Here is a 25,650-nt window from a genome sequence, read left to right on the forward strand (position 1 = left end):
GTCTAGAACAGTCTTTTGGACTCTGTGGGAGAGGGTGAGGGCGAGATGATTTGGGAAAATGGCATTGAAACATGTAAATTATCACATGTGAAATGAATCTCCAGTCCAGGTGTGACACATGATTCAGGGTGCTCAAGGCTGGTGTACTGGATGACCCAGAAGGATGGGATGGGGAGGGAGGTGGAAAGGGGGTTCAGGATGGGGAACACATCTACACCCATGGCTGATTCATGTCAATGTATGGCAAAACCAATAAATAAATAAATAAATTTAAATTTTAAAAAAGGGCCCCCCCCCCAAAAAAAAGCAGAGACATAACTTTGCCAACAAAGGTCCGTCTAGTCAAAGCTATGGTTTTTCCAGTAGGCATGTATGGATGTGAGAGTTGGACTCTAAAGAAAGCTGAGCACAGAAGAAATGATGCTTTTGAAATGTGGTGTTGGAGAAGACTCTTGAAAGTCCCTTGGACTGCAAGGAGATCCAACCAGTCCATCCTAAAGGAAATCAGTCCTGAATATTCATTGGAAGGACTGATGGTGAAGCTAAAACTCCCAATACTTTGACCACCTGATGCAAAGAACTGACTCATTGGAAAAGACCCTGATGCTGGGAAAGATTGAAGGCAGGAGGAGAAGGGAACCACACAGGATGAGATGGTTGGATGGCATCATCGACTCAATGAACATGAGTTTGAGTAAACCCTAGGCGTTGGTGATGGAAAGGAGGCCTGGTGTTCTGCAGTCCATGGGGTCGCAGAGTGTCGGACATGACTGAGCGACTGAACTGAAATTCAGTCAGTAGAAAGGCTTTCACCTCATTTCTCCAATATCTTTCAAGTCCTTGTTTGAAGTAACCAGGTGTTATAAAATGTTGAGCCCAGCTTCGCAGAATGTCCCTTCGGCCTCCCTGCTGTACCAAACCCTCTGCCTCTGCGCATTTGACAGTCGCCCAAGAGCTTCTAATAGTCCAAGGCCTTTCACATTCACTTTTCCGAAACTGAGGCACAACAGCCAGGAGCTGAGGGGCGGGGCTAACAGTGCCAGGCCCCGCGGAACAAAGCGGAACTGGGATACGTCATTTCCGTCTGCGGCGTTAGGGAAGGCACCCGCGGAGCCCCACCCGGCGGCGATAGGCAGGTGAAGGGAAAAGGGTGTCCTGTCCGCCTCAGCCGATACTGCTTCCCTTCGGCTTGCGTGTGTGACGACTGGGTCTGAGGCTCCTCTCGTTCAGTGTGCTGAACGCCCCATGTCTTTGAGGTCCGCGCCCCATCCAGCCCCCTTAATGACGTTTCCTTTCCCCGAGACCCATTGGGCGTCCAGCCTTTCGCGTACGATCTTGCCCAGGATTAAACCCTTGCCCTGCGTTCCTTCTCCCCGCCCGTGGTGAACTCTGGTCGCTGTGGTTGACAAGAGCTCACTGCCTATTCCTCGTGCTCTCTACCCGCCCCCCCGCGCACCCGCCCTCCTGGTGCAGAGATCCTGTCTCGTCCACCTTCAGGCCTGGCGGGAAGTACTTGTTAACCTACCTCACGTTTCCTAAAATTTTTTCCTGTTCGATCCGTGAAATGGTTTTCCGTCTTTAAATCGTGTTTAACGACGAGGCCATCAGTTGTCTTACCCCTTCTGCTCTTTGTATCAAGGGCCACAGGAAAAAAGGAAGAGCGAAATTACAAAACTGATAAAGATCTCGGAGCACATTTGTTTATTCAATCAAGCAGTAGGAAAACAAAACGGGAAGTATAGGTTCTGATCTCAGCAAGTTAATTTGAATACTGTTTTCAAACTTTTAAATGCGTAATTGGAACTTAGACTTCAAAGATTTACTTTGTAAGTTTTTTTTTTCTTGAGCCTAAATAGATCAACGGAACCATGATCTCCTATAATAGACATTTGTGATTGGGGTTAGATAAAAATCTTATCTCTGAATTTGCAAGTGGAACATGGATATAGTAAAACCATCATGACCTGAACAGTGGCTTGATTGTACTTGTTAGTACGTAAGAATTTCTGAGGTATTTTCACACTGATTAGTTTGTTTGGCACTTCATAATAAACATATATATTGTTTTTTATCTGAGGCCAGCAATTGCCCCTACCTCCTTTTCTTCTCTGGACCTTGTCCTTTTAAACCTACAAAAGACTTTACCTTTCGTACAAAACAACATCTTAATGTGCCTTAGTATCTCCCATATATTAACAAAAACTCTTGAATCCAGCCTTTCCTACCTTCCAGCTAAATACGCCTATGTCTGTTCCTTTTCAGCACTAAAAGAATAGTTTGAATATTCACTTTCTCAACTTTCCCACTTCCTTAACACATCTCAAGCTTTCTTACTTGCTATTCCAATAAGCAACTTTATTTGACCAAATCTAATTCTATTCTCAATTTACTTGACCCTCCCCAGTTGAGCACTGTTTGCTCTTGAAATGTAACTTTATTATTCCTCAATAATGCAACTGATTTCTGAATCAGATAATAATTATAAATACTGTAAGGTATTTCATCACTGTTTTGTGGTATTCATAGTGTAATGGTGACATGGAATTAGTCTGTATTAACATTTTCAAATGAATTAGCTTTACTCTAGACAACCAACAAAAAAACCAATAAATCAAGCCCTAATTTGTAGTGTTTGTTATCGCCTATAATGTGAATACTCCCACACTGGTCAGTTTCGAGCTACCAACATTCCTCAGGAATTGGAAAGATAGTGCTGCAGTGCACCATAATATAGTTTCCACCATGGAGGTGCTAGTAGATAATCTGCAGAGACCAGTAGGTCTCCACCTTGGATGATTTTGCTTCTCAGGGGAAATTTGGCAATGTCTGGAGATATTTTCAGTTGTCATACCTGTGCTACTCCATCTGGTGAGTAGAAGGCAGGGATTCTGCTAAACAGCCTGCACGCACAGAACAATCCTCACAACTAAAAGCCCAGCCCAGAGCATCTCTGGGTCACTGTTGAGGAACTGTGAAATAAAAATAATAACCACAAGGAAACAAATAGTAGTAAAATATAGTCTAAGAGAGGAAAAATTTTTTTCTGTACTCTCTTAGGTTTTGGTGGTTGGAGCCTGCAAATTAAACTGACAAAAAGCAGATTAACAGGAGAAAGTGATACAAATTTTACTTGATGTTATTATTTTAATTTTACATACATGTAAAGGAAAAGAAGTGAAACCCAAAGAGGGGCTTAGCCCTGGCAGCTTGTATACTATTTTAACAAAAGGTAATAAACTTGTGAGGTGACAAAACAAAGCCAAAGAGATTTGGGCTTCTATAGGTCGTAAATTACCTTGTATATTGTAAAGGTTAGTACATGGGAAAGCTCATGGAGGTTAAGGGTTACTTAAGTAAGATTTGTTTGTACAGATGCATCTCAGTGCCAGTGATAATGATTATTTTAGCTCCAGGGATAATGGTCATTTTCCTCCAGTGATAATGATATGGGAAGGAAGATGGGGAGCACCTTCACAGAGGGAAATACATGTCCTCCTTTTAGGTACATATAGGGAGAATAGAAATGGCAACCCACTCCAGTGTTCTTGCCTGGAGAATCCCAGGGACGGGGGAGCCTGGTGGGCTGCCGTCTATCGGGTTGCGCAGAGTCAGACACGACTGAAGTGACTTAGCAGCAGCAGCAGCAGCAGCAGCAGCAGCAGGGAGAATAGAGAGCTTGTCCTACATCTGCCATCTCTCAGTTCCCATAAGTTTAAAATAATGCTTCAGGCCAAAGTAGTGCTGACTAAAAAGCCCAACTTGAGAGTTGCAAGTTAAGTTTTATTTGGGACAAAATGAGGACTAGGCTATAGCCCAGGAGACAGCATTCCAGATATCTCTGAGAAACTACTCCAAAGAGGTAGGAGGTCAGTATATATATCTGATTTTAATGAAGGAGGAATTCATGTAGTTAAGCACTTATTTTTGCTGAAGACTTCTGCTAGTCACGAGGAGTAGAAGTCACCAGGAAGGAACTTAGTGTTTTTCTAGATATGAGATGTAAAAATTGGGCTCATAAAATCAACTCCTGAAAATATCTAACTATCTGAATGCCTATTCTGCCAGTTATTTCCAGAGCAGAGTGTTTCATTTCGTTCTTGACCCTGAACTCCCTACAGGGGGGTGTTGAAGGTCAGTAGCTGCAGCAGCACATGATTTAATTCTTGTAGAGGTAGATGGCAAGTGCCAATTTGCCACTTCAAATTTATAAAGTTGACAGGGACCCATCATGGTCATAAATTTGACCATGCTTTGGGAGGCATTTCATAACCATTTCTTCCCAAGGTGCTCATTCCTAGGTCTGGTGAAGACTTTACTAATAGGCCACTCATGTGCTTTTATTGGATTAGGTCTTATTAACAATAATTAAAGATCTTTGGACCACCTATCTTCTAATCTATTATGGTCCAGGAAAAAATTCCCTCTTACTGCATCTTCCCATATCTAGAGTACACTATTAAAATCATTGATTGGATACAAAATTATGTGTTTGACCAACTGCTTCAAGTCACCTAGTCATCATTATTTTTGTCAGAGGCTCAGTCATATTTGGTAATACAAGAAATGATAATCTTATAAAATAAGCAAATTATAAACAATGTAGCTAATAGCATTAATAGAGTTATAAGTAAATATTTAAGCCAAGAACTTCCCACACCAAACCAGTTTTTGAAGAGGTTATCAAGATTAGGGAGTTGGTCTCTTAAGGCAGAAATCTGGTTTTTCATATGGTTCACTAATTATATAGTGAAGCATTATAATCATCAGGTATGAAAACACAGCATTCAGTCTCAATTATGGCACAGGTCCCCTCCGTGAGATGCTGTAAGTATCTAAAGGGCAATGTGGTTTTGTAGCACCACTTTTCTCGTCATAGACACCTCAGAATTCAATAGGCCAATAGCCTGGTTACTATCATTTAAAGCCCGTGGAGTGAATCTTAAGGCTTTGATATGGCACGTTACATTCCCCAGTCCTTTTGAAGGCCCCAAAATAGCTGCTAAATGGTCTTTCTAGTGGAAGACAGATCTCTTGGCCCATCAGACTCATACAGATGATAGACTGACTCAGGTCATCTCTAAATTGTTAACATATGACCTTGAGTCCATGGGAATCCCAGGATGCATCTTCCTATCCATCCTGGTGGAAGCCAAGATCATAAATTAGTACCACAAATTCACTGAGTTCCATTAAGTGCAGCCCAGTGAACCTCTGGTTATCTGACCCAGTTAGTTGCATGCCAATCACTGTCTCTAAGGGTAATAATATACAGGTATTGTTTATAAGGCACCCAGCCTAATTTCCTGATGTCACAAAGTTTATCATCTTTGTAAAAATATATATATTATTGAAGTATAGATGACTTACAATATTTCAGGTGCAAAGCATGGTGATTCAGTTATACAAATACACATATATTATTTTTGAAATTATTTTCCATCATAGGTTATTATAAGATACTGACTATAGTTCACTATGCTATACAGTAAATCTTTGTTGCTTATTGCATATATATTTTAATTCGAAATCTAGCATTCTATTCATACTAAGTCAAACAAGTGGAATCAAAATGTCATATATTTTTTAGTTAGGAAAAAATTCATAGTTTTTCTAAAATATGTGTATTATACATATGTATACAAAAGCTTTTCTACTGTGCTTGAAAAAGTCTTGAGAAAGATCATCAAAAAAAAAGAGATGGAGAAGTTGGAGAATATAAACTAAATGAAATGGGAGTACTGAATATAAAACATAAAGAGTGAAACTAACTAGATAAAAGTAAAAGATCCTATAGTCCAGTTGTTTCTAATTATGACTGCTCATTAAAAACATCTGGAGCTCTGGAGAAAAAAGGCAATACCTGAGCATTTGTATTTTTCAAAAAATTTCAAGATAATTCTGATATGCATCTGGATTTCAAGAAGTGATTACACGTTTTTCTATTCGATCTTAATTTGGTGATATAGAGTTCCATTATTTTTCCATTGACCAATCATGATACAATGGTATTAAGTAAGTAATAGTTACATAAACACAAGAGTATGGGGGGATGTTTATCAGTTTTCACAATCAATAGCCAGACAAAAGTAATTACAATTGCAAGCCATATTGGGAACATGATTAACCTAACAATATAAAATAATTGCATACAGTTTGAGGGGAGCAAGCAGAGTGATGTGGTAAGTGGAAGTGCATATATGCATGTTTTCATCTGCCCAGCCAGTCTATGTCTTTTGATTGGTAAATTGAATTAATTCATATTATGATAGTTGTCAATATTTTCTTAATTATTTTGGGTTTATTTTGTGTAGGTCTTTTCCTTCTCTTCTGTTTCATGCCTAGAGAAGTTCCTGTAGCATTCGTTGTAAAGCTGGTGTGGTGGTGCTGAATTCCTTCAACTTTTGCTTGTCTGGAAAGCTTTTGATTTCTCCATCAAATCTGAAGGACAGTCTTGCTGGATAGCATATTCTTGGTTGTAGGTTCTTCCCTTTCATCACTTTAAATATATCATGCCATGTCCTTCTGGCTTGTAGAGTTTCTTTTGAGAAATCAGCTGATAGCCTGATGGGAGTTCCCTTGTATGTTGTCATTTTTCCCTTGTGGCTTTTAATATTTTATCTCTTGTCTTTAATTTTTGTCAGTTTGATTACTATCTGTCTTGGTGTGTTCTTCCTTCGGTTTATCCTTCCTGGGACTCTGTGCTTCCTGAACTTGGTTGACTATTTCCTTTGCCATGTTCAGGAAGTTTTCAGCTATTATCTCTTCAAATGTTTTCTCAGGTCCTTTCTTTCTTCTTCTGGGACCCTTATAATGTGAATGTTAATGTTGTCCCAGAGGTCTCTTAGGCTGTCTTCATTTCTTTTCACTCTTTTTTCTATATTCTGTTCTGTGGCATTGATTTCCACCATTCTGTCCTCCAGGTCATTTTATCCATTCTTCTGTCTCAGTTATTCTGCTGTTGCTTCCTTCTACTGTATTATTCATCTCTGTTTGTTTGTTCTTTATTTCTTCTATGTCTTTGGTAAACATTTCTTGCATCTTCTCAGTCTTTGCCTCCATTCTTTTCCTGAGATCGTGGATCATGTTCACTATCATTATTCTGAATTCTTTTTCTGGAAGGTTACCTATCTCCATTTAGTTGTTTTTCTGGGATTTTATCTTGTTCCTTCATCTGGGATATAACTGTCTGCTTTTTCATCATGATTAACTTTCTGTAATATGACTTTTGTTTTAGCTGCTATAAGATTATGCTTCTTGTTTGTTCTGTCTGCCCTCTGATGGATGAGGCCAAAAGGCTTGTGTAAGCTTCTTGACAGGAGGGACTGGTGATGGGAGAATCTGGGTCTTGTTCTGGTGGGCAGGGCCTTGGTCAGTAAAGCTTTAATCCAATTATCTGCTGAGGAGTGGGGTTGCACTCCCTCTCTTATAGTTGTTTGGCCAGAGGCAATCCAGCCCTGGGGTCTCTGGGCTCTATGATGGGATTAATGGTGAACTCCAAGAGGGTTTACACCAAGGAGGCCCTTCCAGTGCCCCTGTCCCTGCACTAAGCCCCTGCAGACCATGCCTCCACAGGAGACCCTCCAACACTAGAAGGTAGTTTTGGTTCGGTCTCCTGTGGGGTCACTGCTCCTCTCCTCTGGGTCTTGGTGCATGCCAAATTTTGTTTGTGACCTCCAAGGCTGGAGTCTCTATTTCCTCCAGACCTCTGGCAGTCCTACTGGCCCTCATGGCCTGATCCCCTGGGGATTCCCAGTCCCTTTGTCAGATCTCCAGGCAGGGAAGCCTGATGTGGGCTTCAGAACCTTCACAATAGTCCAAGAATTTATTTGGTATTATTATTCTCCAGTCTGTGGGTTATTATTCACCCATCTGGTGGCTATGGGATTTGATTTTATTGTGATTGTGCCCATCCTACACTCTCACTGTGGCTTCTTTATCTTCAGATGTGGGTATCTTTTTTTGGTGGCATCCAGCATCCTCCTGTCAATGGTTTTTCTTCAGCTAGCTGCAGTTTTGGTGCTCTCACAGGAGAAGATAAGTGCACGTCCTTCTATTCTGTCATCTGAATCAGAAGCCTCAAGGCTGATCATCTTTAACATAATAGAGAAGCTTTTTTACTTAAATGACCATAACCTAGTGTTAACCACATAAATCCATCCCATAATTGTGTGAGGTTTCCTTCTAATAAACAGGAGGTTACAATTTTTGATTGAGACTAAGCTTATTGTTCTGATTGAGCCCGTGGTGGATTCATGTCAATGTATGGCAAAACCAATACAGTATTGTAAAATAAAATAAAGTAAAAATAAAAATTAAAAAGAATCTAGACCCTATAATATACTAAATATATGTAGACACTATAGACACTAAATATATAAATAATATAAATATTTATATGTTATATATCTATATAATGTTTATATATGTATATAATAAATATATAAATATGTAGACCCTAAATATAGACCAGACACTATAAAAGTCTTAGAGGAAAACCTAAACAAAACACTCTGACATAAATTGCAGCAAAATTTTTTCTGTCTCCCAGTGTAATGGAAATAAAACCAAAAATAAATAGGACTAATTAAACTCAGAAGCTGTTGTATATCAAAGGAAATGATAAACAAAACAAAAAGGCAACCTATAGAATGGGAAAAAATATTTACTAATGATGTGACCAACAAGGGCTTAGTCTCAAAATTTACAAATCGTCCGTGGAGCTTAATGTCATAAAAACAAACAATCCAATCAAAAAATGGGCAGAAGACCTAAGAAGACATTTCTCCAAAGAATACATACCTATAGCCATGAAGCACATGAAAAGATGTTCAACATTACTTAGAGAAATGCACATCAAAACTACAATGATATATCACCTCACACCAGTCAGAACTGCTATCGTTAAAAAAAAAAAAAAACAGAAACAATAAATGTGGGAGAGGGTGTGGATAGAAGGGAACCCTCTTATACTGTTGGTGGGAATGTAAATTGATGAGCTACTTTTGAGAACAGTATGGAAGTTTCTTCAAAAACTAAAAATAGAGCTAACATAATCCTGCAATCCCACTCCTGGGCATACATTCAGATAAAAACATATAACCAAAAGGATTAATGCACCCCCGTGTTTATAGCAGCATGCTTTATAATATCAAAGACATGAAAGCAACAGAAATGTTCCCTCAACAGGTGAATGGATAAAGAAGATGTGGTACAGATATACAATGGACTATTACTCAGCCATTAAAAAGAATGAAATACTGCCATTTGCAAGCAACATGGATGCACCTAGAGTGAAGTAGGTCATACTGAGTGAAGCAGGTCAGACAGAGAAAGACTAATATTGGATGATTTTGCTTATATGTGGAATCTAAAAAAAAATGATACAAATGAGCTTATTCACAAAACAGAAACAGATTCATAAACTTAGAGAATGAACTTATGGTTACCAGAGGGGAAGGATGGTGGAGGAGGGATAATTAGTGAGTTTACTGACATGTACACATTACTATATTTTAAATAGGTAACCCACAAGGACCTATTGTATAGCACCAAGAACTGTGCTCAATATTTTATAACAATCTAAATGGGAAAAATATTTGAAAAAGAATAGATATATGTATAATTCAATCACATTGTTGTACACCTAGAACTAACACAACATCATTAATCAACTATACTTCAAGATAAAAAGTTAAAATAAATTTTAAATGGAACCACAAAAGACCCTGAATTCTGAAAACAATCCTGAAAAAAAAGAACAAAGCTGAAGGCATAACCTCCAGACCTCAGATAATACCATACAGTCCTTGTAAGTTTGGTAATGGCACAAAAACAAACATATGGATCAATGGGAAAGAATAGAGAGCCCAGAATTAAACCTACACATCTATCATCAGTTAATTTACAACAAAGGAGGCAAGAATACACAATGAAGAAAAGACAGTCTCTTCAACAAGTTATTTTGGAAAAACTGAACATTCACATGTAAAACAATGACATTAGGACATTTCCTCACACCATATACAAAAACTCAAAATGGTTTAAAAACTAAATGTAAAACTTAAAATCATAAATTTCCTAGAAGAGAAGATAGGCAGAACATGCTTAGATAAAAATTATAACAATATTTTCTTGGATCATTCTTCTAAGGCAAAAGAAATAAAAGCAAAAAAAAAAAAAAAAAAAAAAAACCCAAAACCCAAATAGGCCATAATTAAACGTAAAAGCTTTTGCACAGCAAAAAAAAAAAAAAAACCATCAACAAAACTAAAAGACAACCTGCAGAATGGGAGAAAATATTTACAAATGGTATAAACAATAGCAGTAATATTCAAAATAGGTAAATAACTCTTACAACTTAATATCTAAAAACAAATAATCCAATTTAAAATATGGGCAGAAGACCTGAATAGACATTTAGAAGACAGACAGGTGGCTAACAGGCACATGAAAAGATGATCAACATTAGTAATCATCAGAGAGATGCAAATCAAAACTATGAGATATTATCTCACATCATTCAGGATCAGTTCAGTTCAGTTCAGTCACTCAGTCTTGTCCGACTCATTGCAACCCCATGAATCACAGCACATCAGGCCTCCCTGTCCATCAGCAACTCCCGGAGTTCACTCAAACTCATGTGCATCGAGTCGATGATGCCATCCAGCCATCTCATCCTCTGTCATCCCCTTCCCCTCCTGCCCCCAATCCCTCCCTGCATCAGGGTCTTTTCCAATGTGTCAACTCTTCGCATGAGGTGGCCAAAGTATTGGAGTTTCAGCTTCAGCATCAGTCCTTCCAATGAACACCCAGGACTGGTCTTTAGGGTGGACTGGTTGGCTCTCCTTGCAGTCCAAGGGACTCTCAAGAGTCTTCTCCAACACCACAGTTCAAAAGCATCAATTCTTCTGTGCTCAGCTTTCTTCACAGTCCAACTCTCACATCCATACATGACCACTAGAAAAACCATAGCCTCGACTAGATGGACCTTTGTTGGCAAAGGAATGTTTCTGCTTTTTAATATGCTGTCGAGGTTGGTCATAACTTTCCTTCCGAGGAGTAAGCATCTTTTAATTTCATGGCTGCAATCACCATCTGCAGTGATTTTGGAGCCCCAAAATTAAAGTCTGACACTGTTTCCACTGTTTCCCCATCTATTTCCCATGAAGTGATGAGATCAGATGCCAGATAGCATCAAAAAGTCTCCAAGTAATAAAGTTTGTGAGGATGTGAAAAAAGGGAACCCTCATACACTGTTGGTGGGAATGTAAATTGGTGCAGCTAATGTGAAAAACAGTATGGAGGTTCCTCAAAAAACTAAAAATAGAACTATTATATGATCTAATAATTCCACTGCTGAGTTTCATTTTCAAAGAAAATGAAAATAAGAATTCAAAAAGATGTATGCACCCCACTATTTTTAGAAGTGTTATTTATAATTGCCATGATAGTGAATCAACCTACATGTCCATCAACAGATAAATGGATAAAGATGTGGTATGTATATATATTTATATGGTGGAATATTGGCTATAAAAAAGGACAAATTCTGCCATTTGCAATGTGAATGGACTTAGAGATTATTATGCTTAGTGAAAAAGTCAGACAAAGACAAATACTCTATATTATCACTTACATGCTGAATCTAAAAACTAAAACAAATGATGTATATAACAAAACTGAAACACACCTACAGATACAGAGAGCAATCTAATGGTTACCAGTGAAGAGTGGGAAAAGGGAAGGAACAAATAGGGGTAGGGGGTTATGATATACAAATTACTATGTATAAAGTAGAAAAGCAACAAGGATATATTTTATAGCACAGGGAAATATAGCCATTATTCTGTAACATTACATGGAGTGTAAGCTTTAAAAATAATGAAAAAAAATAATATTGTAAATAAACTATACTTCAATAAAAAGCAAATTGGAACAGAGGCTATCAGTTAAAGGTGTCAATTTTAATGTTTATTTTAGTTATTTTGATGCCAAATATCATTTTCAGTATTTCCTTGGTACTTTCTATTTGATTTTCATGTAGTTCTAGTGACAGTTTCATGATGGAGTATATAAAGTAATTTAAAATATACTCCTTTGTTTATTTTATTTTAGGACTTTCACATGGCTTTGAAACAAGAATCAGAATTTGAAAGGAAAGACAGAGCTGCCAGAGTCATTCAGAAGGCCTGGAAAAGTTTCCTTGTGAGTTTCTTTTTTTGCAGCTTTATTGAGATATAATTGATATATAGTTCAACTGTTTATAAAATTCAATGGCTTTAAGTATTACTATATTAGAGTTGTACACCAGCGTTTGCTTGATAAGTAGACTTTTTTAAAGTTTAAAAACATTAACAGTAATTATCTTATTAGCCTCACAAATATTTACTGAGTTTCTGATCTAGGTCAGGTACTTTGATAATGGCCACTATGATGAACTCGTCACTTATTTGATTTTCACATCTGAAAACTTTATTTCTTGACTCTGGAATCAGGTTTGCAAGCAAGTGTTAGGGATGCATTCACTCATTAAATATTTATTGAGTACCTACTCTTGAGAACATAATGCATATCTGGATTAATGTAGTTTCTTGCTGTGTTACAGTATGCTCTGTGGTCTTCTTATCCAATAAGGAATATTCCAAGTTGATTTACTGGATTAGGTGAGAGCCAAGAGGTAAAATGAATTCTCTTCTCTCTAGAATAGTATCAATACTCTGTGTGTAAAGTGGTAAGTCTGTTTCTAGCCCACAAAAATAATTTCATAACAGTTAATAATGTCTTGAAAAATAGTTTCCATTATTTGCCTATACTAGGGCATAACAATTGATTTCCAACACTAAAAAAAAATTTTCTTTAAAATCTATTATTCCTTTGTTGGTGTCTAACAGCATGCTTGTTATCTAGGCCTAAGCTTTTCTGTCATTTGTAATTTGTTCTCTTCCACATTCAAATCCAATCAGCCACATACCTTTGAACACTTATTACATTCCTGACATTGTAGTAGGCTCTTTAAAATACATCCTTGAATTTAAAGAGATTCAGTAGAAAAGCTTTGTATATAAACAAGTGTGTGTGTGTTTTAATAAAATGGTAGACTGAGCACACATTTTCACTTTCTATCCCTCTAGAATCCAAACTAAGTGACAATATAGTGAAAGTTCACCCATAACAGAGAGAAGGGAGTTCATGAGCAAATAAGGAATTCTATCTCATGTCTGGAAAACCAAAAATAAATGGTAGTATTTTATTGGACATATCTATGTAGAAGATTTACCTAGACACACTTAAAGAGGCACTAATGAGATAGCCTGTTTGTCATTGAAACACTAGGATTTAGTAATTCTAAAGGACTGAAAGGAAAATGGCTATCGACAATGAGGCTAATTGAAAGTCTGTACATGTAACAGTTATTCCAATTGTCTCCAATGTCACTTCAAGACTGAAAGCTGCAGGCGGGTAGATATTTCTTATTAGTCAACTATCTGCTGGTAGATGGATATTAACTGTTGGGCATAAGAAGAAACAAACCCTGAGCAGCCTGAAGTGTTGGGAAGATGGTATAGCAAGAGCCAAGAAAGAAAGATCCCTTTGGTTCCAGAAAATGTCCTGAAAAAGAGGAAGGCTTATCAGGCCCTCAGGGTCACCCAGGCAAAGGAGGAGCTTTTGCAAAGGAAAGAGCAAAGGAAAGAAAAAGAGCTCAAGTAAAAGCAACTAGAATGTTTCCTACATAATTCCTGGCATCAACTGCATGACAGAGTGTGTTTCTAATGACTAGAAGTGAAACCTCACAGCTTGGAAGTGCCAGATAAACATTCCATGGTCTTTGTTGTATGCACCCAAAGGATTAATGGGGTGAATTTACTGGTGCAGAGGACCATTGCAAGACTTCATCTGCAGAATATTTTCAGTGGTATCTTTATGAAAGTAACCCCTTAAACAATGAAAAAGCTTTGTGTAGTGGAAACTTATGTGACCTGTGCTGTGTGCTGAGTCACTCAGTTGTGTCCAACTTTGTGACCCCATGGATGGTAGCCCACCAGGCTCCTCTGTCCATGGGGATTCTTCAGGCAAGAATACTGGAGTGGGTTGCCATGCCCTCCTCCAGGGTATCTTCCCAACCCAGGGATCGAACCCTGGGTCTACCACATTGTAGGTGGACTCTTTACCATCTGAGCCACCAAGGAAGCCCAGGTGACCTAGGGATTTCCAGATCTGAAGCCTGTTCAGGAGCCTGTTCAGGAGCTCATCCTGAAACACAGACAAGCCAAAGTCAAGAATAAAGTCATCTCTCTGACACAGTGATTGAGGAGCACCTGGGGAAGTTTGCTGTCATTTGCTTGCAAGAGCTCATTCATGAAACTGTCTTCCCAGGAAAGGATTTTCAGGTGATATCGGGGTTCCAGTGCCCTTTCCAGCTCTCAGTGGCCTATCACACTACCAAGTGGGCTCACCTGGCTATCGAGATGAATGCATCAATCAGTTTATCTGGCAGCTGAACTAAACCCAGAATATCTGAAAAACGCAGGGCATTGGAAGACTGTGTTTTTGTTTTATGAATTTGTTACCCTTTATCTTCAAGGAAGATTATTTTCTGCTATATCTTCAGAAACTGGAGGTCAAGGGTCAAGGGACAAGATGATAATATTCACAGCAGGCACTATTCATCCCACCTCAGTTCCAGGGAAGAGTTCCTGTGTGTTTTCTGTGATGACCGCTGTCCACCACTGAAACCAGCAAAAGACTCTGTAGGGGAGGGAGTCTTGTCTTATCACATCTTCTATCCTGGGGTTTAATGTTGGTGAATTAATATCCAGGAATGAATACAAGATAGCAGTAGACCAAGCCCAGGGCCTTGTTTTCAAAAGAACTTGAAGTACAGTTAGAAAGAAGTGCAGAAAAACAATGCTTGACTGTCTCTGCTGTGAGTCCATGTTCTAACTTCAGTGACAGCTTGGCAAGCTCTCAGATATGGCTGGCTCTAGGTGGTGTATCTGGTGGCTTCCTCATTCTTGCCTGCAACTGGCTTAGTGCTGTTCTCTACCTCAGAAGTTTAACCTACTCTTGTCTCTATGAGAAGGGATGGGCCCTTTCCCTAGGAAAACATGCATATACTCCAGTTCTCTCTTGGAAGTTTAGGGTACTTGTAGATCCTTCTCAAGGACCCAGGCATCTTATGTGAAGAAGCCTTGCACTCTCAGACTCTGACCTTGCCAGTTTCTCTTACTTGCCACTTACCCCGACTCTGACATTGCCAATTTCCTCTGGCTCCATGCGCTGTGGAAGACCACAGGTTACCAAAGTGGCTGTTTTCCCTTCAAGCCAAATGGGGTGTTTCCTGTTAAGATCATGGTGGTAGTCTTATGCTTTCCTGGTGGCTCAGCGGTAAATAATTTGCCTGCAATGCAGGAGACCCTGGTTCAATTCCTGGGTCGGGAAGATCTGCTGGAAAAGGGATAGGCTACCCACTCCAGTATTCTTGGGCTTCCCTGGTGGCTCAGCTGGTAAAGAATCTGCCTGCAATGTGGGAGATCTGGGTTTGATCCCTGGGTTAGGAAGATCCCCTGGAGAAGGGAAAGGCTACCCACTCCAGTGTTCTGACTTGGAGAATTCCATGGACTGTGTGGCCCATGGGATTAAAAAGAGTCATACACGACTGAGAGACTTTCACTTTCACTTTTCACTATGCCATTTATGACTGGGAAATGCCTGACGCTTATCTCTTCTGGGCTTCAAGATGGAATTTTCTGGTTTCCCTGGTGATCAGTCCTCTTCTTAAAACCCAAATCAGAATCTGACAAAGAATGGATACATGTATATGTATAACTGAACCACTTTGCTTTATACCTGAAACTAACACAACATTGTAAATCAACTACACCCCAATATAAAATAAAATTTAAAAAAACAAAACAAGAGACTTCCCTGGCAGTCTAGTGGTTAAGACTCCCCAATGCAGAGGGTGTGTGTGATCCTAGTTGAGGAACTAAGATGCCTCATGCTACAAGGCATAGTCAAAAGAAACAAATGCTGAAAGCTTATCTCTTTTTTTAAAAAAAAATTGAATTTATTTTAATTGGAGGCTTAAAAAATTTACATGAACGATCTGGTAAAGCTACTTCTAGCATGAATTTGGTACTCTGTAGTAAACCCTCTGAATTTTAGTATTTGAGAGATGCCTGGCTTAATAACTGACTACCTGACTGTACTTTCTTTGAGAAAGTCTGGTGATTAACTTATTCCACCCACTTCACAAATCTCCAAGGCAGTCTTCTCATTCATGAGTATGAACAGTGGGAAAACAGTAGACTTACACAAAAGAACAGACTATTTATACTAGCCCCCTAGAAAAATTGACACAGACCTTCATTCTTCACTATTAAAGGGCAATCACCTGGCATTTAAGGAAAACCAGTGATGTAGAATGACATTTAAGGAAAACCAGTTATATAGAAATAGACAAAGAAATAACAGAATCTGAAGGAAATAGAAATGGTAATCAATTTAGCTTAGATCAATATGTTGAATGGCTTTCAAAGGATTGTATCTGGAGACAAAATGGCAGCCAATGTGATAGACAGTTTGAGAAGCTGAATTTAAAAAGAAGTTAGAAACTCTGAAAAAAGACTAAGAAGGTGATGCTGCAAATAAAAGGCAAATCAGTTTTCATTCCAATCCCAAAGAAAGGCAATGCCAGAGAATGCTCAAACAACTGCACAATTGCACTCATCTCACGTGCTAGTAAAGTAATGCTCAAAATTCTCCAAGCCAAGCTTCAGCAATACATGAACCATGAACTTCCAGATGTTTCAACCTGAGATCAAATTGCCAACATCCGCTGGATCATCGAAAAAGCAAGAGAGTTCCAGAAAAACATCTATTTCTGATTTATTGACTATGCCAAAACCTTGGACTGTGTGGATCACAATCAACTGTGGAAAATTCTGAAAGAGTACCAGTCTGAATACCAGACCACCTGACCTGCCTCTTGAGAAATCTATATGCAGATCAGGAAGCAACAGTTAGAACTGGACATGGAACAACAGACTGGTTCCAAATAGGGAAAGGAGTATTCAGTTCAGTTCAGTCGCTCAGTCGTATCCGACTCTGCGACCCCATGAATCGCAGGACACCAGGCCTCCCTGTTCATCACCATCTCCCGGAGTTCACTCGGACTCACATCCATCGAGTCCATGATGCCATCCAGCCATCTCATCCTTGGTCGTCCCCTTCTCCTCCTGCCCCCAATCCCTCCCAGCATCAGAGTCTTTTCCAATGAGTCAGCTCTTCTCATGAGGTGGCCAAAGTACTGGAGTTTCAGCTTTAGCATCATTCCTTCCAAAGAACGCCCAGGGCTAATCTCCTTCAGAATGGACTGATTGGATCTCCTTGCAGTCCCAGGGACTCTCAAGAGTCTTCTCCAACACCACAGTTCAAAAGCATCAATTCTTCGGCGCTCAGCCTTCTTCACAGTCCAACTCTCACATCCATACATGACCACAGGAAAAACCACAGCCTTGACTAGACAGACCTTGGTCGGCAAAGTAATGTCTCTGCTTTTGAATATGCTGTCTAGGTTGGTCATAACTTTTCTTCCAAAGAGTAAGCGTCTTTTAATTTCATGGCTGCAGTCACCATCTGCAGTGATTTTGGAGCCCCAAAACATAAAGTCTGACACCGTTTCCACTGTTTCCCCATCTATTTCCCATGAAGTGATGGGACTGGATGCCATGATCTTCGTTTTCTGAATGCTGAGCTTTAAGCCAACTTTTTCACTCTCCTCTTCCACTTTCATCAAGAGGCTTTTTAGTTCCTCTTCACTTTCTGCCATAAGGGTGGTGTCATCTGCATATCTGAGCTTATTGATATTTCTCCCGGCAATCTTGATTCCAGCTTGTGTTTCTTCCAGCCCAGCGTTTCTCATGATGTACTCTGCATAGAAGTTAAATAAGCAGGGTGACAATATACAGCCTTGACATACTCCTTTTCCTATTTGGAACCAGTCTGTTGTTCCATGTCCAGTTCTAACTGTTGCTTCCTGACCTGCATACAGATTTCTCAAGAGGCAGGTCAGGTGGTCTGGTATTGCCATCTCTTTCAGAATTTTCCACAGTTTATTGTGATCCACACAGTCAAAGGCTTTGGCATAGTCAATAAAGCAGAAATAGATGTTTTTCTGGAACTCTCTTGCTTTTTCGATGATCCAGAGGATGTTGGCAATTTGATCTCTGGTTCCTCTGCCTTTTCTAAACCCAGCTTGAACATCAGGGAGTTCATGGTTCACGTATTGCTATAGCCTGGCTTGGAGAATTTTGAGCATTACTTTACTAGCATGTGAGATGAGTGCAATTGTGCGGTAGTTTGAGCATTCTTTGGAATTGCCTTTCTTTGGAATTGGAATGAAAACTGACCTTTTCCAGTCCTGTGGCCACTGCTGAGTTTTCCAGATTTGCTGGCATACTGAGTGCAGCACTTTCACAGCATCATCTTTCAGGATTTGAAATAGCTCAACTGGAATGCCATCACCTCCACTAGCTTTGTTCATAGTGATGCTTTCTAAGGCCCACTTGACTTCACATTCCAGGATGTCTGGCTCTAGGTGAGTGATCACATCATCGTGATCGTCTGGGTCGTGAAGATCTTTTTTGTACAATTCTTCCATGTATTCTTGCCACCTCTTCTTAATATCTTCTGCTTCTGTTAGGTCCATACCATTTCTGTCCTTTATCGAGCCCATCTTTGCATGAAATGTTCCCTTGGTATCTCTAATTTTCTTGAAGAGATCTCTAGTCTTTCCCATTCTGTTCTTTTCCTCTATTTCTTTGCATTGATCACTGAAGAAGGCTTTCTTATCTCTTCTTGCTATTCTTTGGAACTCTCCATTCAGTCGCTTATCTCTTTCCTTTTCTCCTTTGCTTTTCACCTCTCTTCTTTTCACAGCTATTTGTAAGGCCTCCCCAGACAGCCATTTTGCTTTTTTGCATTTCTTTTCCATGGGGATGGTCTTGATCCCTGTCTCCTGTACAATGTTCACAAATCTCATTCCGTAGTTCATCAGGCACTCTATCTATCAGATCTAGGCCCTTAAATCTATTTCTCACTTCCCCTGTATAATCATAAGGGATTTGATTTAGGTCATACCTGAATGGTATAGCAGTTTTCCCTACTTTCTTCAATTTAAGCCTGAATTTGATAATAAGGAGCTCATGATCTGAGCCACAGTCAGCTCCCGGTCTTGTTTTTGTTGACTGTATAGAGCTTCTCCATCTTTGGCTGCAAAGAATATAATCAATCTGATTTCGGTGTTGACCATCTGGTGATGTCCATGTGTAGAGTCTTCTCTTGTGTTGTTGGAAGAGGGTGTTTGCTATGACCAGTGCATTTTCTTGGCAAAACTCTATTAGTCTTTGCCCTAACTCTATTAGTCATTCCGCATTCCAAGGCCAAATTTGCTTGTCACTAAATTGTACACCTAAAAACGGTTGTTATGGTAAATTTTATGTTATATATATTTACCACAATAAAAAGTGAATACTAATTGTTTAAAACAATATAAATAATGTCTTCTTATATTTAAAACAAAAACATAAGTGAAAAAATCTGACAACAAAAAGCACAAAAGGGGAAGATGATAAAGGAAGCTAGCCTGTTTTAATATTCTTGCATTGTTCTGAAAAGAGTAAAATTACTAACTTAATGTAGGTAGAAATTACTCAAGGATACATATTGTAAACTCTAAGTCACCCCATTAAAATAATATGTAACTTTTATGATCATCTATTGCTACATAGCAAACTACCCCCAAAACTTTCTGATGTTGAACAACCACCATTTTATTATGCTCAGAATTAAAGGTGGCAAATTGTGGTAGGCCATAGTAAGGATGTCTGGTTCTCACTTCCAGAATGATTGAGACTCATCTGAGATGGATTGCAAAGCTGGGATTGGCTGATATGACTCAAGTTGGGTCTTATGTCAGAGGCCTCAATTCTAGCTGTCAGTTGTTTCTTGGTTCTTTTTATGTTACATCTGCTGGGGATGGAACATTGAAAATGGCTTTTTCGTTTATGTATCTTCTAAGTGGAAAGAAATAGGTGATAAATCTCAGATGGCCCATCACTATTCTCTATAGGTAGCCTTTCCATTAGGCTAGCTTGGCATGGCAGTTTCAGGATTATGGTATCCTGAAACTGCCATGAGCAGTGTCAATCAGAATGAGCAATCTGTGACACAGACATGGAAACTACAATGCTTCCTCTTCTTCTTCTTCTTTTTTTTTTGACTGCCTCATGTAGCTTGCAGGATCTTAGTTCCCTGGCCAAGGATCAAATCTGGGCCCCGTGCAGTGGAAGCTAGGCGTCCTAACCACAGAACCACTGGAAAATTTCCATTTTCTTTTTTCTTTCTTTCTTTCTTTTTTTTTTTTTTACTGAAATACTTCTTATTACCTAGAATCAAAGGCCCCAGAATGTCATATTCTATTTTATTTGTTTTAGTGGTAAAGCCTAAAATAGCCTAAATTGAGGAAGAAGAATGTCACTTACCTCTCAATAGAAAGAACAGGCAATAATTTATGATCCTTTTTAATCAATCAAAATAACCAAAAAGTTAATAGAAAAGAAAAAAGTCAGGTATTAAAATGCAAGGAGATCCAACCAGTCCATCCTAAAGGAGATCAGTCCTGGGTGTTCATTGGAGGGACTGATGTTGAAGGTGAAACTCCAATACTTTGGCCACCTGATGCGAAGAGATGACTCATTTGAAATGACCCGGATGCTGGGAAAGATTGAGGGCAGGAGGAGAAGGGGACGACAGAGGATGAGATGGTTGGATGGCATCACTGACTCAATGGACATGGGTTTGGGTGGACTGCGGGAGTTGGTGATGGACAGGGAGGCCTGGCGTGCTGCAGTTCATGGGGTTGCAAAGAGTTGGACACGACTGAGCGACTGAACTGAACTGAAGTGAATTTTCTATATAAACATTTTTTAAATGGACACATAGCACTAATCAAATAACAAGTGATAAACTGGATTTTGGCTTCTGGTTTAAGATGGCAAAGTAGAAGGATGTGTGTTCATCTCCTCCAGTAAGAAAACCAAAGCTGTTGAACAACCATTGACAGGAGGATGCTGGAACACACCAAAAAAAGATACCCCACACCCAAAGACAAAAAGGAAGTTAGAGAGAGACAGTAGGAGGGGCGCAATGACGATAAAATCAAATACCATACCTGCCAGGTGACTGACCCACAGACTGGAGAACAACAAGTTCTTGCACTATTGTGAAGATTCTGAACCCCACGTCAGGCTTCCCAGCCTGGAGAATCTGACAAAGAGGACTGGGAATCCCCAGGGAATCTGGCTTTGAGAGCTAGTGGCATTTGATTATAGGTCTTCCAGAAGACTGGGGGAAACAGAGACTACAATCTTGGAGGGCACAAACAAAATTTTGTGCACACCAAGACCTAGAGGAGAGGAGCAGGAGACTGAACCAAACTACTTGCTCGTGTTGAAGGGCCTCATGTGGAGGCATGGGTTGGTAGGGGCTCACCACAGGGATGGGGGCATTGGAAGGTCTCCCTTGGTGTAAACCCTCTTGGAGTTCACCATTAACCTTACCATAGAGCCTACAGACCCTTGTGCTGGGTTGCCTCACGTCAAACAACTATCAGGAAGGGAGTGCAACCCCACCCATCAGCAGATAATTGGATTAAAGCTTTACTGAGCAAGGTCCTGTCAACCACAGCAGACTATTTTTCCCAACACCAATCCCTCCCATCAAGAAGCTTACACAAGCCTCAGCCTCATCCAGTAGAGGTCAGACAGAATAAGCACAGTCTCACAGTGGCTAAAACAAAAACCATATTAAGGAAAGTTAATCACAATGGAAAAACAGAAAGTTATGTCCCAGATGCAGGGACAAGATAAAATCCCAGAAAAACAACTAAATGAAGTGGAGATATGCAATCTTCCAGAAAAAGAATTCTGAATAATGATAGTGAAGATGATCCAGGACCTCAGGAAAAGAATGGAGGCAAAAATTGAGAAGCTGAAAGAAATGTTTACCAAAGACCTAGAAGAAATAAAGAACAAACAAACAGAGATGAATAATACACTAGAAGGAATCAATATCAAGACAACAGACAGAAGAAGAATGGATAAATGACCTGGAGGACAGAATGGTGGAAATCACTGCTACAGAACAAAATATAAAAAAAAAGAATAAAAAGAAATGAAGACAGCCTAAGAGACCCCTTGGGCAACATTAAATGCAACAACATTTGCATTACAGTGGTCCTAGAAGAAGAGAGAGAGAAAGGAGCTGAGAAAATATTTAAAGAGGTAATAGCTAAAAATTTCCTGAACATGGCAAAGGAAATAGTCAACCAAGTCCCAGAAGCACACAGAGTCCCAAAAAGGATAAACCCAAGGAGGAACACACTGAGACACATAATAATCAAACTGACAAAAATTAAAGACAGAGATAAAATATTAAAAGCAACAAGGGAAAAACAACAAATAACATACAAGGGAACTCCCATCAGGCTATCAGCTGATTTCTCAACAGGAACTCTACAAGCCAGAATGGAATGGCATGATATATTTAAAGTGATGAAAGGGAAGAATCTACAACCAAGAATGCTCTATGCAGCAAGACTGTCCTTCAGATTTGATGGAGAAATCAAAAGCTTTCCAGACAAGCAAAAGTTAAGAGAATGCAGCACCACCAAACCAGCTTTACCACAAATGTTAAAGGAACTTCTCTAGGCAGGAAACACAAGAGAAGGAAAAGAGCTACACAAAATAAAACCAAAACAAATTAAAAAAAATGGTAATAGGATCATATGTATCCATACATATCAATAATTACCTCCAATATAAAAAGTTTAATGTACCAACCAAAAGACATAGACTGGTTGAGCTGATGAAAACATGCATATACACACCACTTACCACATCACTCTGCTTGACCCCCTCAAATTGTAGGTAATTATTTTATATTGTTAAGTTAATCCTGTTCCCATTATGGCTTGCAATTGTAGCTCTCTTTTTTGCCTGGCTATTGATTGTGAAAATTAATAAACATCTTTTACTCTTGTGATTATGTAACTATTACTCACTTAATGCCATTGTATCATGATTGGTCAACAGAAAAATAATATAACTCTATATCACCAAAAGTGGGATCTAATAGAAAAACCTGCAATCAATTGTTAAAATCCAGATGCATGTCAGAATTATCTTAAAATTTTTTGAAAATAAAAATGTTCAGGTATTGTTTTTATCTCCAGAGCTCCAGATGTGTTTCTAATCAGCAGCCATGTTTAAAAACAACTGGACTATATGATGATCTTTTACTTTTATCTAGTTAGTTTCACTTTTTCTATTTCATATTCAGTACTCCTATTTCATTTAGTTTACATTCTCCAATTTCTGCATCTCTTTTTTTTACATTCTTTCTCAAGACGTTATCAAGTGTAATAGAAAAAATTTTCTATACATAAGTATAAGTATGTACAATATATATATTTTTTAAAAAGTATGAATTCTTGCCTAACAAAAAATTATGACACCTTGATTCCACTTATTTGACTTAATATGAATAGAAGAAAATGGCAACCCACTCCAGTATTCTTGCCTAGAGAATCCCAGGGATGGGGGAGCCTGGTGGGCTGCCGTCTATGGGGTCGCACAGAGTTGGACACGACTGAAGCGACTAAGCAGCAGTAGAAGCAGCAGCAGCATGAATAGAAGACTAGATTTCTAAGTAAAAAATAGATATGCAACAAGCAACAAAGACTTACCGTAGAGCTTAGGCAACTATAGTCAATATCTTGTAATAACTTATGATGGAAAATAATTTCAAAAATAATATATGTCTATTTGTATAACTGAATTACCTTGCTGTGCACCTGAAACATTGTAAGTCAACTATCAGTTCAGTTCAGGCGCTCAGTCATATCTGACTCTTTGCAACACCATGAATCACAGCACGCCAGGCCTCCCTGTCCATCACCAACTCCCAGAGTTCACCCAGACTCGCGTCCATCGAGTCACTGATGCCATCCAGCCATCTCATCCTCTGTCGTCCCCTTCTCCTCCTGCCCCCAATCCCTCACAGCAAAAGAGTCTTTTCCAATGAGTCAACTCTTCGCATGAGGTAGCCAAAGTACTGGAGTTTCAGCTTTAGCATCATTCCTTCCAAAGAAATCCCAGGGTTGATCTCCTTCAGAATGGACTGGTTGGATCTCCTTGTAGTCCAAGGGACTTTCAAGAGTCTTCTCCAACACCACAGTTCAAAAGCATCAATTCTTCGGCGCTCAGCTTTCTTCACAGTCCAACTCTCACATCCATACATGACTACTGGAAAAACCATAGCCTTGACTAGACGGACCTTTGTTGGCAAAGTAATGTCTCTGCTTTTCAATATGCTATACTTCAATAAAATATATATATATAAAATAATGGATTTTATTAAAATTAAAATCTTATCAGAAACACCTTTACAAGAGAAATGAGGTATCCTGGAAAATATTTTATATAAATAAAAGATTTGTATTCAAGAAACTTGAAAAACTCCTCCAAGTGAATAATGACAAATAGAGGTGATGTAACTTAAGGATTGGAATACTGGAAGATATGTGAAGAAAATTTTAGGGATATTTATATCCTCGTCATATATAATGAGGAGTCAAGTGATCCCCTGTAGTGTGATGGAACAAGAAACAAGAGTCTTTAAAGGAACAAGGTAAGAGATAGAGGTTTAAAATAATGACTTTGATACTGAGAGGAGAGATAAGCAGGGGTTTGGAGGATAAGTAAGATAAATTCTTAATTGTCTTTGCAGAAAGTCAACAGTTCACTTCTAAAGTTGATAAGTAAAAGGTAATAAGCACATTATTTAGAAGCATGGAATTAGTGACTAGAAGATCTAAAATAAAAAATAGTTAAAAGTGGTTGCTTTTAGAGTAAGAAGGTGGAAAAAGGAAGTGAGATGGGGTAAAGACTTGCTTTTAGTGTAAATTCTACATTATTTTGCTTATTTTAAAGAAGTACACATATTATATTGATAAAGATTTTAAATTACAGAAAAATTCTATACTCACATTACTGATTGTGCAAATTATTCAATTATAGGGCCACATAATATACTAAATTATGCAATCCTTATTAAGAAGTCACCTACTGGGCCACTTGAAGTATCTAGAATCAAGATTAAATGTATTCTCTTTACATAGAGAATTCAGTTCAGTTCAGTCGCTCAGTCGTGTCCGACTCTTTGCGACCCAATGAATCGCAGTACAATAGGCCTCTCTGTCCATCACCAACTCCCAGGGTTCACCCGAACTCATGTGCATCAAGCAAGTGATGCCATCCAGCCATCTCATCCTTGGTCGTCCCCTTCTTCTCCTGCCCCCAATCCCTCCCAGCATCAGGAGGGAGTCAGCTCTTAGCGTAAGGTGGCCAAAGTACTGGAGTTTCAGTTTCAGCATCAGTCCTTCCAATGAACACCCAGGACTGGTCTCCTTTAGGATGGACTGGTTGGATCTCCTTGCTGTCCAAGGGACTCTCAAGAGTCTTCTGCAACACCACAGTTCAAAAGCATCAATTCTTTGGCACTCAGCTTTCTTCATAGTCCAACTCTCAC

At 39.1% G+C, this 25,650-nt stretch overlaps 1 protein-coding gene and 1 pseudogene across 1 annotated transcript in view; both read left to right on the top strand.

The window, feature by feature from the left end:
- The window catches only part of C15H11orf65 (chromosome 15 C11orf65 homolog), a 97,431-nt gene that overhangs the window by 3,027 nt on the left and 68,754 nt on the right, over positions 1-25,650 (top strand). Inside the window, exon 2 of the mRNA XM_018059831.1 lies at positions 12,115-12,204. Within this exon, the coding sequence (XP_017915320.1) occupies positions 12,124-12,204 (81 nt within the window). The 5' untranslated portion in view covers positions 12,115-12,123. The remainder of the gene's footprint in view (positions 1-12,114; positions 12,205-25,650) is intronic.
- On the top strand, positions 13,377-14,498 carry LOC108637590 (annotated as a pseudogene).

The sequence above is a fragment of the Capra hircus genome, chromosome 15 (genome assembly GCF_001704415.2).
Source record: "Capra hircus breed San Clemente chromosome 15, ASM170441v1, whole genome shotgun sequence".
Lineage (NCBI taxonomy): Eukaryota > Metazoa > Chordata > Mammalia > Artiodactyla > Bovidae > Capra > Capra hircus.